The sequence below is a fragment of the Bos javanicus genome, chromosome 17 (assembly GCF_032452875.1).
Source record: "Bos javanicus breed banteng chromosome 17, ARS-OSU_banteng_1.0, whole genome shotgun sequence".
Classification (NCBI taxonomy): domain Eukaryota; kingdom Metazoa; phylum Chordata; class Mammalia; order Artiodactyla; family Bovidae; genus Bos; species Bos javanicus.
This window is the reverse complement of record NC_083884.1, coordinates 71,121,656-71,134,344: the sequence shown is the minus strand read 5'-3', so window position 1 is coordinate 71,134,344 and position 12,689 is coordinate 71,121,656. Positions and strand designations below refer to the sequence as shown.

General features: G+C 51.6%; 4 gene segments (V, D, J or C); all 4 read right to left on the bottom strand.

Annotated features, from left to right (window-relative positions):
* Positions 1–2,636: 2,636 nt before the first annotated feature.
* On the bottom strand, positions 2,637–3,449 carry LOC133229133 (immunoglobulin lambda variable 1-40-like). The segment is given in 2 exon segments: positions 2,637–3,230; positions 3,340–3,449. Coding segments are annotated over 2 exon segments (429 nt in total).
* A 2,291-nt stretch (positions 3,450–5,740) lies between these two features.
* On the bottom strand, positions 5,741–6,979 carry LOC133229134 (immunoglobulin lambda variable 2-8-like). The segment is given in 2 exon segments: positions 5,741–6,662; positions 6,772–6,979. Coding segments are annotated over 2 exon segments (420 nt in total).
* Positions 6,980–8,277: 1,298 nt separating this feature from the next.
* On the bottom strand, positions 8,278–10,507 carry LOC133229132 (immunoglobulin lambda variable 5-39-like). The segment is given in 2 exon segments: positions 8,278–9,646; positions 9,763–10,507. Coding segments are annotated over 2 exon segments (453 nt in total).
* A 1,381-nt stretch (positions 10,508–11,888) lies between these two features.
* On the bottom strand, positions 11,889–12,689 carry LOC133229126 (immunoglobulin lambda variable 1-40-like). The segment is given in 2 exon segments: positions 11,889–12,436; positions 12,546–12,689. Coding segments are annotated over 2 exon segments (588 nt in total).

Sequence of the window (12,689 nt, the reverse complement as noted above, 5' to 3'; positions counted from 1 at the left end):
CCTGAACCAGCACTGGTGAGGTCACAGGCAGGGTCAGGGCAGTGATGGGTCGACACGGGAGTAGAGGACAAGCTTTCATCAGACATCCCCATCACACGGGGATTCCCTGTGGCTGTGGTTAGTGATGAGCTGTGTGACACTGATGACCAGCCTCCTCACCAGGCTGGGGTCCAGAGTGATCAAGGAGTGTGGACTTGATCCTGGGCATGTGGACCCACCAGGAGCCAGAGAACAGGGCTGAACCCCTGACTGTCCCTCACCTCTGTCCTGAATCACAAAGACAGGGACTTTGCCTGGAATCCCTTGTCATCATGCCATGGTGATCCCCGCTTCCCCGCTGTTCCTTCTACAGGCCGTGGGGCCCTTGGCTCTGGGCTCATCGGGGGCATCACAAGCAGAGGTACACAGGCACATCCTGGGGAGCCCCTGCTCCTGACAGACCACAGACCACCCCAACCCTGAAGTAGGAAATACTCCAATGGGGTGGAGACGAGAGGAGGGGAGGGCAGGACAGAGCCAGCACCTGTGGGTCAGGAGAACCACTCCTGGGCTTTTCTGCCTCCTGTGATGTATCAGCAGTGCCCCTCACTCCTCATGCTCTCTGCTCTGCCCCTTCAGGAGTAGGGTTCGCACCCTGGGGGACAATCTGCCTGCTGGGATGGTCCACGGGCTCTGCTGAAGGCGCATCTGGAAAAGCCTTCTGCTCCTGATCTCCAGTGAGGGAGCTCAGCTCCACGGCTCCCTTGATCACATGGATGACCAGGGTGCACTTCAGTGGTATCAGAAGCTTTACATTTTCTGAGACTTCAGCAAAACTGACTGTACAACTGGGAGTAGACTTATTATGAACCAGAACATACCTCAAGAATTAATGGATTCTGGGGTATTCTTTAACATTTGACGGTGCTCTAAGAACAAGCCCCTGACAGGCTGAGGCTCTCGTCCCAGTTTCCCGTCTACCTGTGTCGCTGTGAGAAGCCCTGTTGCACCAGCCTGCACGGTCAGAGTCAGCCTCATCCTCAGGCTGCAGCCCGGAGATGAGCAGGAGCCCTGCATTGGCCGAGGCATCTTTGGATCCAGAAAACCTGCGAGGACCCCGGAGCCTGGTTCTTACTGGAGTCTGAGTGGTAGGATCGGAGGGCGGAGGAGGGCTCACTGGCTTCTGCTGGTTCCAGTAACAGCAGAGCGGCCAACACTGATTGCCGGGAGCGAGCTCCGCCCGTGGCAAAGGTCATGAGGAAGGAGGCTTGGCATACGCAAAGGCGGGATCAAGCCTCAGGAGTCTCCCTGGAAATTCTCGAGCATCTACCCCCAAAACCAGAGTCTGCCTACTTTCTGCTTTGTGCTTTCACCTACACCTCTGACTTTACAGGGGGCTGTCCCCCACTACCTCTCTCTGAAAAAAGTGTTAGCTTACAGCTCCAGTTAATAATTCCTGGGTGTGACAGTGTTTCAACCTACAAACTCCTATGGAAATCCTCTAGCCTGCGTGAATAGGTTTTTTCAGCCACATGTGATTGTTCAGAGCCTCCCAGCTGTGAGAGGGAGGAGATGTTCTAAACTGTCTAAACACAGATTCTTTTGAGTAGTTAAAAGATTGATTAGAAATTGTATCGGTGAAGGGTTTTTCACTTATTGGGCCAATGTTTGCTGCTAAGTCTCCATACCCCTTACCTACTGTGTCCTTGGCAGTGTATTGATTGATATAATGGGTGTATAGAAATGTAAGTACTAGCCTCAATGTTTGTAACCTTGGACCCTTGAGTTAATTCTTTTCTTGATTGAGCCCACCTCACCTTTGCCCTATAGGAATGCAGCTTTGTCCAATGCTTTTTGGAGGCTGGTGCCTGAGTTTGGAATAATCACCTTTAGAGAAAGATAAGTTTCTTAAAATGTTAACAGGCCTCCTGGCCAGAAGATGATGTAATTCACCTGAACTTTTGCATATGATAAGTTTGAAAGCCTGGCTTCGATTAGGACCAGGAACTGCTGTCCTTGCATGACTCCACCCCTTCCCCCATTATCCTCTATGCACAACTTAAGGTATAAAAACTACTTTGGAAAATAAAGTGCGGGCCTTGTTCACCGAAACTTGGTCTCCCCATGTCGTTCTTTCTCTCACCTTCTGGCTGAATTATTCAGCCTCTTTTCTTCACTGAATTTTCCTACTGAGCTATCCTCATCCTATTACTCTTTATATCTTTGATAAAATATTTAAATAAATAGGTCGCCGACGCCGTCCCCGCTTCAAATACCCTGGATCAGCAAGGGCTGGTCCCCGGCAACTGATGTCACCACTCAGGGTGCAGGGAGCCACAGAGTCAGCTGCGGTCTGTGAGGGGACAGGGGTCTCTCCACACACAGGCCCTGATTGCCGGTCACAAGAGTCCTCAGTTCAGGGCTGCTGATCCAATGTTGATACCCACAGCAGCACCAGCTCTAGGGGCTCAGCAATCCTGTGCTGAGAGAAACCAACAAAAAACAGGAGTAGAATTCATATACCTGCAACCTTATAGAAGAAAGTTAACAATGCAGCCATTAAGTTGAGATTCTTCTAAAATATCAGTCGAAAATAATAAGAAAACACACTACTCAAGATCAGAAATTAAAATGATAGTGTTTGAAAAAGTTGGTTTGAACATGGTGGAGTATTCCAAATTCCCTTTCCCCTAAATGGTCTTACATGGAGCAGAAGGACTGGGAAGAGCAGCTGAGGACATTTTGAGTGAAAATGTGCAGGAAGTTGTGAAGTACAGCCACACACTCTTGTTCTCACCGTGTGAAATGAATATGATTTTATGTCCATTTCAGAGCTGCTGCTACAGTGCCTGCTTTGACAGAGATGTTTCAGTCCCAGGAGGCCCATGTCTGGAGGAGAGCAGGTTTTTGTCTCACTTCTCCCCTGACCTGGAGCACTGTGCCATGATAACTACTACTTTCGTAAGTTGCACAGTAGTAATCCGCCTCGTCTTCGGCCTGGAGCGAGCTGATGGTCAAGGTGGCCGTGTTGCCAGACCTGGAGCCGGAGAATCGGTCTGGGACCCCCGAGGCTCGACTGGTACTCCTATACATGAGGGTTTTGGGGGCCGATCCTGGGATCTGTTGGTACCAGCTCACACAATTACCACCACCGATGTTGCTGCTGCTTCCAGTGCAGGAGATGGTCACCCTCTGGCCCAGGGACCCGGACACGGAGGGCGGCTGGGTCAGCACAGCCTGGGCCCAGGATCCTGGAAGGGGGAGAGACAGAGATGGTGACTCTGGGGTCCAGACACGAGAGCAGGGAGTAGGGCCTGTGAGTCTTCCCAGGGCCCTTCCCCTGTCCCCCCATCCAGTCACCTGTGCAGAGAGTGACCAGGGTGAGGAGCAGAGGGGACCAGGCCATGGTGGACACGGTCAGGGCGTCGTGCCTTCTGTGGCCCCACAGCTGAGCAGAGCGTCCCCACACCGTGCCTTCCCCTCTTCATACCCTGAGAGGGGGCGGGGACTTTCATGCAAATGACCCCCCAGCTCTCTGACCCCACCCAGCTCTCTGTCCCCACACCTTAGGTTTCTGATCCCCCAGCTCTCTTACCCTCCCTGGGCCCTGGGTCAGGCCCCTGTGCCTTGGGGTAGCCAGATCAGGGGCGGGGCCAAGTGGGGCTTGGGAGTGGGAGGTCACGGCTGGGAGCCTTTCATGCAAATGACCACTCCCCCACTCCGAGTTACACTGTGGGTGCATAACTCTTCAGAACTGCCTGGGAATGTCCCCTGTGTCCCATCCAGACACACTCCCTGTGACCTGGTGATAAGAGCTCTTAGAGTCAACCCTCCCAAACTGGTTTTGAAATTACACAGCTCAGGAAGTGTTTGGTTGGAAAGGAACAGCCAAGGCTGTTACCCTGTAGTGCACGTGCGTGTTGCACTGTGGGTGTGTGACTTTGAGATTGTAAATGAACCACAATGTGTTCACGGATTAGTGGAAATCTAAGTCGTCACTTTAAATAGGTGCATAAATATAACTGAAGGAAGTGTTGAGTCGCTAAGTTGTGTCGGACCCTGGTTCTGTTTTAATTTTGCATTGCCTCGGTACTGTTTTTAAAACATCATTTTCTTTGTAGGTTCAGTTCATTAAATACAATTTTAACTAAATCACATGAGAGGTATCTTATGAAATTTTATTATTAAGTAAAAGAACATATTTAGAAAGATATTGGCATTCTTAATTCTACTGGCCTCTGAGCGAGGCAGGGCCAGAACCAGTCTTTCTAATACTTATGGATCTCCACTGAGGGATTTTCATGTCTTAGCAGGACGTTCTACCTGTGAAACAGGGCAGGCTGAGTTATCAGAGCCATGGGTCAGCCTCACATCTGAGATGAGACACAGGACATGACAAGGCAGATCAGCTGTTCTCAGGAATCTCAGACGTGACCATAGACATGGTCAGACAGACCAGCAGTAATGCCTCCTGGGTCAGAGCCCCGGGAGAGCGTCTGCTTTTCCAGTGAGGGCCCCAGCAGCTTCTCTGCTCACTGTGCAGAAAATCAATCCCACAGCAGCTGAGCACAGACACTCCTCAGCCAGAAATCGTCTCCCTCATCTCAGGACCAGGGTTTCTCTTCCCACCCGATTCTTCACTTGATGTGCACACAGATCGGAGTGTGAGCACTCGGGATAAATCAGCTACTAGAGGGGTTCATGGATCCCCTGGGAAACAAAGGGAACCTGGAGAGGAGCAGAGGGATAACGAACTTGGGTCACACATAGACCCAGAGACCTGAGGCTTCTTGGGAAGGAAGGGGTTAGAGAGGTTCAAGGAGGGGCCGAGGAAGTGAGTGTCCAGTTCAGGAAGATCGGAAACACGTCCATGACCTTCTGACATGGTCATGACCATGCAGGGCAACAGTGCAGGTTTGTAGAGAGAGAGGCTCATGATTGGGGGAGTCATGAATGAGGTGAGCTGGAGCGGAGACTCTGAGCAAAGAGATGAGGAGCAGCGGGAGCAGGCTGAGGAGAGCTGGAGGGGTGCACGGGGTGGGCTCTGGGGGCTCCTCCCCTCCTCTCTTTGTGGGAAGAGGGTGGGGACTGACGACCACCTGACCCCTTCACCCTCCACTTCTGGGTGCTCGGCCCCGGGTGCAGCTTCACTCCCAGCAGGAGGCCTGGGGGCCGCGGCTCTGAGTCTGTCCCCTGAGAGGAAGCACCTGCCGCCACGTCCAACTCAGGCCTCTGAGCCCGGGAGCAGGACCAGCTCAGGGGACCATGTGGGTGTGGTGAGGCTTTGCCAGTTCTGAGCAGGTGCACAGCGCCCCCTGGTGGCGGATGTGGGGAACGTTCACGGCCGTGAGAGTGGGAGCAAGGTGCTGCTCAGCGGCTTGGTTCTCAATCCTGTCTGACTCTTGTGACCCCGTGGACTGTAGCCCACCAGGCTCCTCTGTCCATGGATTCTCAGGCGTGAACACTGGAGTGGGTAGCCGTTTCTTGCTCCAGAAGGTCTTCCCAACCCGGGGACAGAGCCCACATCTCTTATGTCCCTTGCATGGGCAGGCGGATTCTTTACCACTAATGACACCTGGGAGCCTTATGAAGAAGTAGGGGCTGCCTTTTTTCCTGTCACCAAACACTCTGTCAGTGAACAAATAAATGAATTAAATAATAAGTTTTACATGTCTTTGATAACATACAGAGAATTCTCTTTTATTTCCATGTATTTTATTTTCAAATGATTCTGACTACTTTTTCTCATGATTCTTTTTTTTTTTTTTTCGTTTATTTATCTCCTTTTCCTTAGGACCCAAGAGTGTTTGTATTTGCTCATCAAATAGATTTGAAGACTTACCCCTAAAAATATCTGTCACCTGATTTCCTCATCTGAGGCATCTCAGCATTAATGTCTATGCAATCTCACTTCCCTTCAATAATTAATTTCCTGGTTCTTGATAGAAGTGACGATTTTTACTGGATCCTGGACTGTGTGGAAATTGCTTGTAGAAAGTCTGGGTTCCATTTCCTTTTCCTTTAACAGGAGATGCTTCTGTGGCAGAAGCTCAGGGATGTGCATTCACTGCCCAGTGACCCAGCAAGGGCAGCACTGACCCCCCTGCTCTGTGCTGCCGACTCCGACCTGGGAGCCGGGGGCAACTGCAGTCAGCAGCTCCGTCATCCATGGGTGTATGACCACCCCTTGTGTGCCGCTGCCCTAGCGAGGGGAGTTGAGCTGAGGGGGCAGCGGAGCTGCAGTCAGGGCACACTCAGTCTGCTGGGTTCCGTGGTCTCAGGGACTCCAGGAAGGGAGGGGCAAACACCTTACCCTGGAGCCCCATTGCTGTGGGGGAAGCAGGTTTTTGTCTCCTTCTCTCTGGCCTGAAGCACTGTGGAAACTTTCAAGCCGTCAGCCCATGAGAAACAGTAATAATCAGTGTTGTCCTCAGCATGAACTGAGCTGGTCAGAGAGGCTGAGTTGCCAGACTTGGAGCCAGAGACTCGATCTGGGACCCCTGAGGGTCGTTTGCTAATTTCATAGGTCAGGAGTCTGGGGGCCTTTCCTGGGAGCTGTTGGTACCAGCTCACATAATAACCCCCAATGTTGTTGCTGCTTCCAGTCCAAGAGATGGTGACCCTCTGACCCAAAGTCCTGAACACGGAGGGCAGCTGAGGCAGCACAGCCTGGGCCCAGGATCCTGGAAGGGGGACAGACAGAGATGGTGACTCGGGGGTCCAGACACGAGAGCAGGGAGCAGGGCCTGTGAGTCTTCCCCAGGCCCTTCCCCTGTCCCTGCATCCAGTCACCTGTGCAGAGAGTGACCAGGGTGAGGAACAGAGGGGACCAGGCCATGGTGGACACGGTCAGGGCGTCCTGCCGTCTGTGGCCCCACAGCTGAGCAGAGCGTCCCCACAGCACTCCTTCCCCTCTTCATACCCTGAAAGGGGGAGGGCCATTCATTCAAATGACTCCTACCCACTTGTCCCTGGGCCCTGGGTCAGGCCCCTGTGCCTGAGGGTGGCCAGTGGGTTCACTGGGGCGGGGCAATGTGTGGCCCTGGGGTGGGAGGTCACAGCTGGGAGCCGTGAGCAGAGGCCACCAGGCAGCGCCAGGGTCCCAGCTCCCATCCCCCTAACCACCCTCGGAACGGCCCCCGAGCGCCCCCTGGTGCCCTGGCCCAGACACACATCCTGTGACCCGGTGACCAGAGCCCTCAGGGAAGCCCCTGACCTGCTCTGTGCTCTGTCTCCTTCTTGCCTTCAGGCCAGGAGCCCGTTCTGTGTCCCCTGTGACCTCAGGGCCGTCTGTGGGCTCCCCTCCGACCCTCAGGGTCAGTCTGTTCACAGCGCGCTTGGCAGCTCAGGGGTCAGGACTGAGGGGGCGTCTGGGACACATATTCCTTTAATTCAAGCTCAGGTCAGGACAGTGACGATCCCGTGGAAGCAGCCTCCTGACCGTGCAGGACGGGGGTGCTTTCTCCTTCATTAGAAATGAAGCAGTGCCTTACACACGCACACACACACACACAGATTGCTTGAGGTCCTTTCCCTGTGGATAATAAGCATTTTGTTTTTATACTCCGTGACCCCACTGTACTAGTTCCTGGTCTCCTCTTTCCCAAGTTAAATAAAACATTTGCCACGTGTTCACTCCCCATAGGCTTGGAAAGCAGAAGCCACCTTTCTGAGGGAGGCTAACTCTGCTCCCAACTCCCAGGACATGGAATGAAGGTAACTGTGGTGGCACCACCTGTGTCCAGGTGCCTGGATCAGCATCACCCCTGTCCTCTCTTTCACCCGAGGATAGGAGCCCCCAGTCGTCAAGGAAGCTGAGTGACCGCCTCTGGAGCCAAAGGACCAATCGCGGCTCCTGAGGGCTGGAGACCCGCAGGCATCGTGGTCCGGGGTCTCTGCCTGGGACCTGTTGGTTCCCGGACACCTCACACTGCCAGCTCTGCCACTCTTTCCAGGACTAGAGGACCTGAGCACTGAGCTGGACAATGGGCCCGGCTGAGACAGCGCAGACTGCGCTCAGGACTCTGTGCTCAGCAGGGAGGGGGCAGGCGGCACGTCACTGCTACAGAGCCTGACTCTGAGCAGGCAGAGTGACCCTTGTGTGGTGTCAGGAACCACCGTCCTTCCTTCTGACCTCTAAGGGCTCTGCCCCGTCCCCGCTGCTCACACCCCTCCAAGTTCTCAAGGGAAACAGGTATAAGGAAGCAACACTGTAAATAACGCAGGGCCTGCACAGCCCGGCTACTCACTGTTTTCCTGGAAGAAAATATTTCACTCTTGCTCAAATTTTCTTTTATCTTTCTTGCTGAATGTTTATTGTTATCATACAAATACAGTCAAATCTTAAGTTTTTTTTTATTTCTGGGACCAAAGTAACACATTTTTGAACTACTTTTAAATTTACATAATTTTAAAATTATATACTATTTTTAATAATTGTGCACTTGAACATTTCCCTATTCATTCTCATTAATTTTCAGCATAATTTCATATTTATGACTCATTGGAAAACACCTTTTGCTAGGAAAGATTGAGGGCAGGAGGAGAAGGCGATGACAGAGGTTGAGATGGTTGGGTGGCCTCATGGACCCAGTGGATTTGAACTTGGGCAAACTCCAGGATGGTGAGGGACAGGGAAGCCTGGTGTGCTGCAGTCCATGGAGTCAGACACGACTTAGCAACTGAACAACAAATTGCTTTACAATGTGATGTTGTGCTACTTTTAATGACTTATCTCAGTGACACTCACGACAGATGAGGAGTAACTGTTCACTGTGCCTTTAATTTCTCTTGCATGTTCGTCTTTTCAGGGCACAGCCTTCTGATCTTCCTCAGATTTATCTTTAAGTGTTTTCTATTGATTGTATCATACAAGTTAGTGGTTTTATTTTCAGAAACTGGAGGGTCATTACCTCCAGTAATGATAATACAATGATAATGAAAATACAATTCATTTCTGCTTATTGGCTTTTATGTCACAAAATCCCAAGTGAAACACTCACAGAAGCCTGTCTTATTGAGCCCTTGACCCTGAGCTGGGCCTGGCCTGAAACCACCTCTTCTGGGCTCAGCCAATGTCTTCATCAAAAAGTTTTTATCTCTGAACAAGCAATGTTTGCCCAAGAAAACCTGCATTGGATAAGAGTACTTAGCAATCTAAAAGCTAAACTGAAGCAAAAGATACAATATTATCAAATCTGCTGGTTTATGGAAAATCGGTTGCTTGTCTAACATCTGACAGTTGGAAGTCACCCCCTGAACTAGACTTCATCCAAGCCACGAGCAGGGGTGAGTGGAGGAGGTTTCTGTCTCACTTCCTCACTGGTCTGGAGCTCCGTGTAAGCGTTAGTGTCGCCATGCCACACAGCACAGTAGTAGTCGGCCTCGTCCTCGGGCTGCAGCCCAGAGATGAGCAGGAGCCCTGCATTGGTCGAGGCATCTTTGGATCCAGAGAAGCGGCTGGGGACCCCGGAGCCCTGGTGTTTATCCGAGTCTGATTTGAACCTCAGGAGGTACCGGAGAGGGTTCCCTGCCTTCTTCTGATACCAGTATATGCTATAGTTGCTAACATTGTAGCCACTGCTCAGGGTGCAGGAGAGTCTGGCTGATGCTCCCAGAGACGCAGAGACGGTGACCGGCTGAGTCAGCACAGGCTGGGAGAGGGAACCTGCAGACACAATACAGGGGAGATGGGGCAGGAGCTGCAGGAAAGGTTCCCAGAGTCTGCGCCCCAGGGGCTGATGAGGCTGGGACTGAGCCCTGGTGCCTGGGGCCTGTGCCTACCTGTGTAGTGAGAGAGGAACATGAGCAGGAGAGGAGTCCAGGCCATGGTGCTCACAGCTTCCTGGTCCCCATAGTGGGGCTGGGCTGCCCCAGGTCTTCTTTTCTCGCCCAGCCTCTGCCAGAGGAGGGGCTGCCATGCAAATAGGGGTCCACCCAGGATCCGCCCAGCCCATCTCTCAGCCCTGATGCTGGAGCTCAGCTCACAGCCCAGACTCAGGGGGTGGAGGGGAGTTCCCTCTTGGGAGACCCTGGAGGAAGCACCTGCTGAGACCACATGACAGGGGACTCTGCAGCCAGAGACGACACACTGCTGAGTGCCCCCAGGAGTGCACGCGCCGCCCCCAGCCCAGCTCCAGGAGTCAGTGATGCTCCCTGAGCAGCTGTGGATGGACCCCAGGGCAGTCCCACAGCGCCGCCTGCTGGGCAGATGTGAAAAATAAAAACAAAAAGCAAAAATAACCTCTAGAATTAAGGAGGTAAAATGCAAACTTTTCTAGGAAGGTGCATCGGTGAGCTAGTAGAGAAAACAAGCAAGATTAATTTCCTTGGAAAAATATGGAAATCTTACTATTGAATTAGCCCACAAAAAGACATAACATGCATTTCCTCACCTGAAATATGTAACAAACTTGAGCCACTACATTGTTCTAATCGATTTGCATTGTATGCATGTCTTTTTAAAAACATTGAAAAAGGATGCAATATTTCCTAGTTTTTTGAGAATTAGTTAAAACATTTGTACATATACCCAAAAAATTTATGAGGAAATATTACAAGCCACTAACATTAAGTAATGATCAAAATGTTCTAATCAGAAAGTTAACAAAAAATTCAAAATTTAAGAACTTGATACTGATACTGAATGTTATTTTTCCTATCTACAAGTTGTATTTTATATTAAGACATAGTAAAAATACATTTAGAACCAAGAATAAAATCCATGTAAAAATAGAAACACCTAGACACAATTGTAGTACTGCTGGTACATACTCATTTACATACGTGTAATTTCGTGCAGGAGGACTTAATGTCTCCATTAATTGGGAAAAATTAAGGGACAAAAATAATGCTAATCAATGTAAAGTAAAATTATGGTTTTGTGTTCAGATTAGATGTTCTTGTAACTTAGCTATTTAATAAAATTCATAAGATTATTTTCTTTTCTCAACATGTGTTTGTGAGAATCATCTCATATCAAACAAAATGTTCATACTAAATCCTTTTCCTATTATTCTAATGCGTGCATAATTGTGTAAGGAAAATAGGAAAATAGGTGACGAGAGGAACTGGTAAAGGACAGAACCATCAGCACCACCCTTGAAGGAGGGTGAGAAGCTGACAGGAAGCATGGGTGCCCCATGCCTTGTGCCCAGATGCCAAGAGCGCAAGGCAGGGCAAAGGCCTCCAAACCCACATCCCGTCACTTTCCCTAAAGGACAGTCTAGGTTCAGGAGTGAGGACATGAAGGGAGGGGTCCAGGTGGTGGAGGAGGGCCCCCAGGACCCTGCTCTTGAGACGAAGTTGTTGACATGGAGAAAGTCCCTCCCCTGGGTCTCTTATCCTCTGTCCAGGTATCACTGCAGGTCAAGTTTACTGACATTTTTGTTGTGTAATTTCCCATCCATCCTAGCCTGGACCTCAGGTCTAGGCACTGCCCCCCCGGATAGAGAAGCGGAAGTAAGAGGCAAGACTGTTGCTCACAGCTGACAGCTCTCATGTCCCCTGGGGCCCAGGTGCAGGAAAGTCACTCTCCAGGGAGCACCCTGCTTCCCATGTGGGCAAAAGCCAGTGGAGGAGGTTCCCAGGCTGCCTGGCCAGGACCCTGGAGCCCTGGGTGAGCCTGAGAGGCTGTCACAGGAAAGGCGGGAGCAGCATCCTGGGCCTCAGCTCAGCCCAGTGATGGCCAAGGAGCCTGAACTCCAGACTTGAAGCCAGGGAACCAAGCAGGGACCCCCTGCGTCCACTACTAGCCTCAGAGAGAAGGAGAGCTGCTGGGACCAGGACACATAATGGATGCTCTGATGAGTCCAGAGTCAGACAGAACTGTACTGTGTTCCTCTGGTTCTGACCCAACCCATCATGGACTCTGACCCCAGGGCACCTGGCCCTGGCACTGGGGATTTCTGCTCAAGTTGAGAAAATCAGACAATGTATTGCTGCAAAGGAAAGCTGAAGAAGGGGTGAATTAAGAAAGATGTGAACAGATTTTTCTGGACCAAGTTCCATGGTGTGACTGAGCACAGTCTTAGGCCAAACATCAAATGAAGCGGCTGCCTTTGCAGAAGATGTTTCCGCCCCCAGAGCCCCGACTCTGAGAGGACAGAAGGTTTTTGTCTCACTTCTCTCCTGACCTGGAGCACTGTGGGACCAGTAAGACTGAGGTCAGCAGACGCACAGTAATAATCAGCCTCGTCCTCAGCCTGGAGCAAAGCGATGGTCAGGGTGCCTGTGTTGCTGGACTTGGTGCCAGAGAATCGGTCAGGGACCCCCGAGGGTCGTTTGTTACTATTATAGATCAGGGTTTTGGGGGCCAATCCTGGGATCAGTTGGTACCAGCTCACATGATTGCCACGCGAAACGTAGCTGCTGCTTCCGGTGCAGGTGATGGTCACCCTCTGGCCCAGGGACCCGGACACGGAGGGCGGCTGAGTCAGCACAGCCTGGGCCCCGGATCCTGGAAGGGGGAGAGACAGAGATGGTGATTTGGGGGTCCAGACACGAGAGCAGGGAGGAGGGCCTGTGAGTCTTCCCAGGGCCCTTCCCCTGTCCCCCCATCCAGTCACCTGTGCAGAGAGCGACCAGGGTGAGGAGCAGAGGGGACCAGGCCATGGTGGACATGGTAAGGGCGTCCTGCTGTCTGTGGCCCCACAGCTGAGCAGAGCGTCCCCACACCGCTCCTTCCCCTCTTCATACCCTGAGAGGGGGCG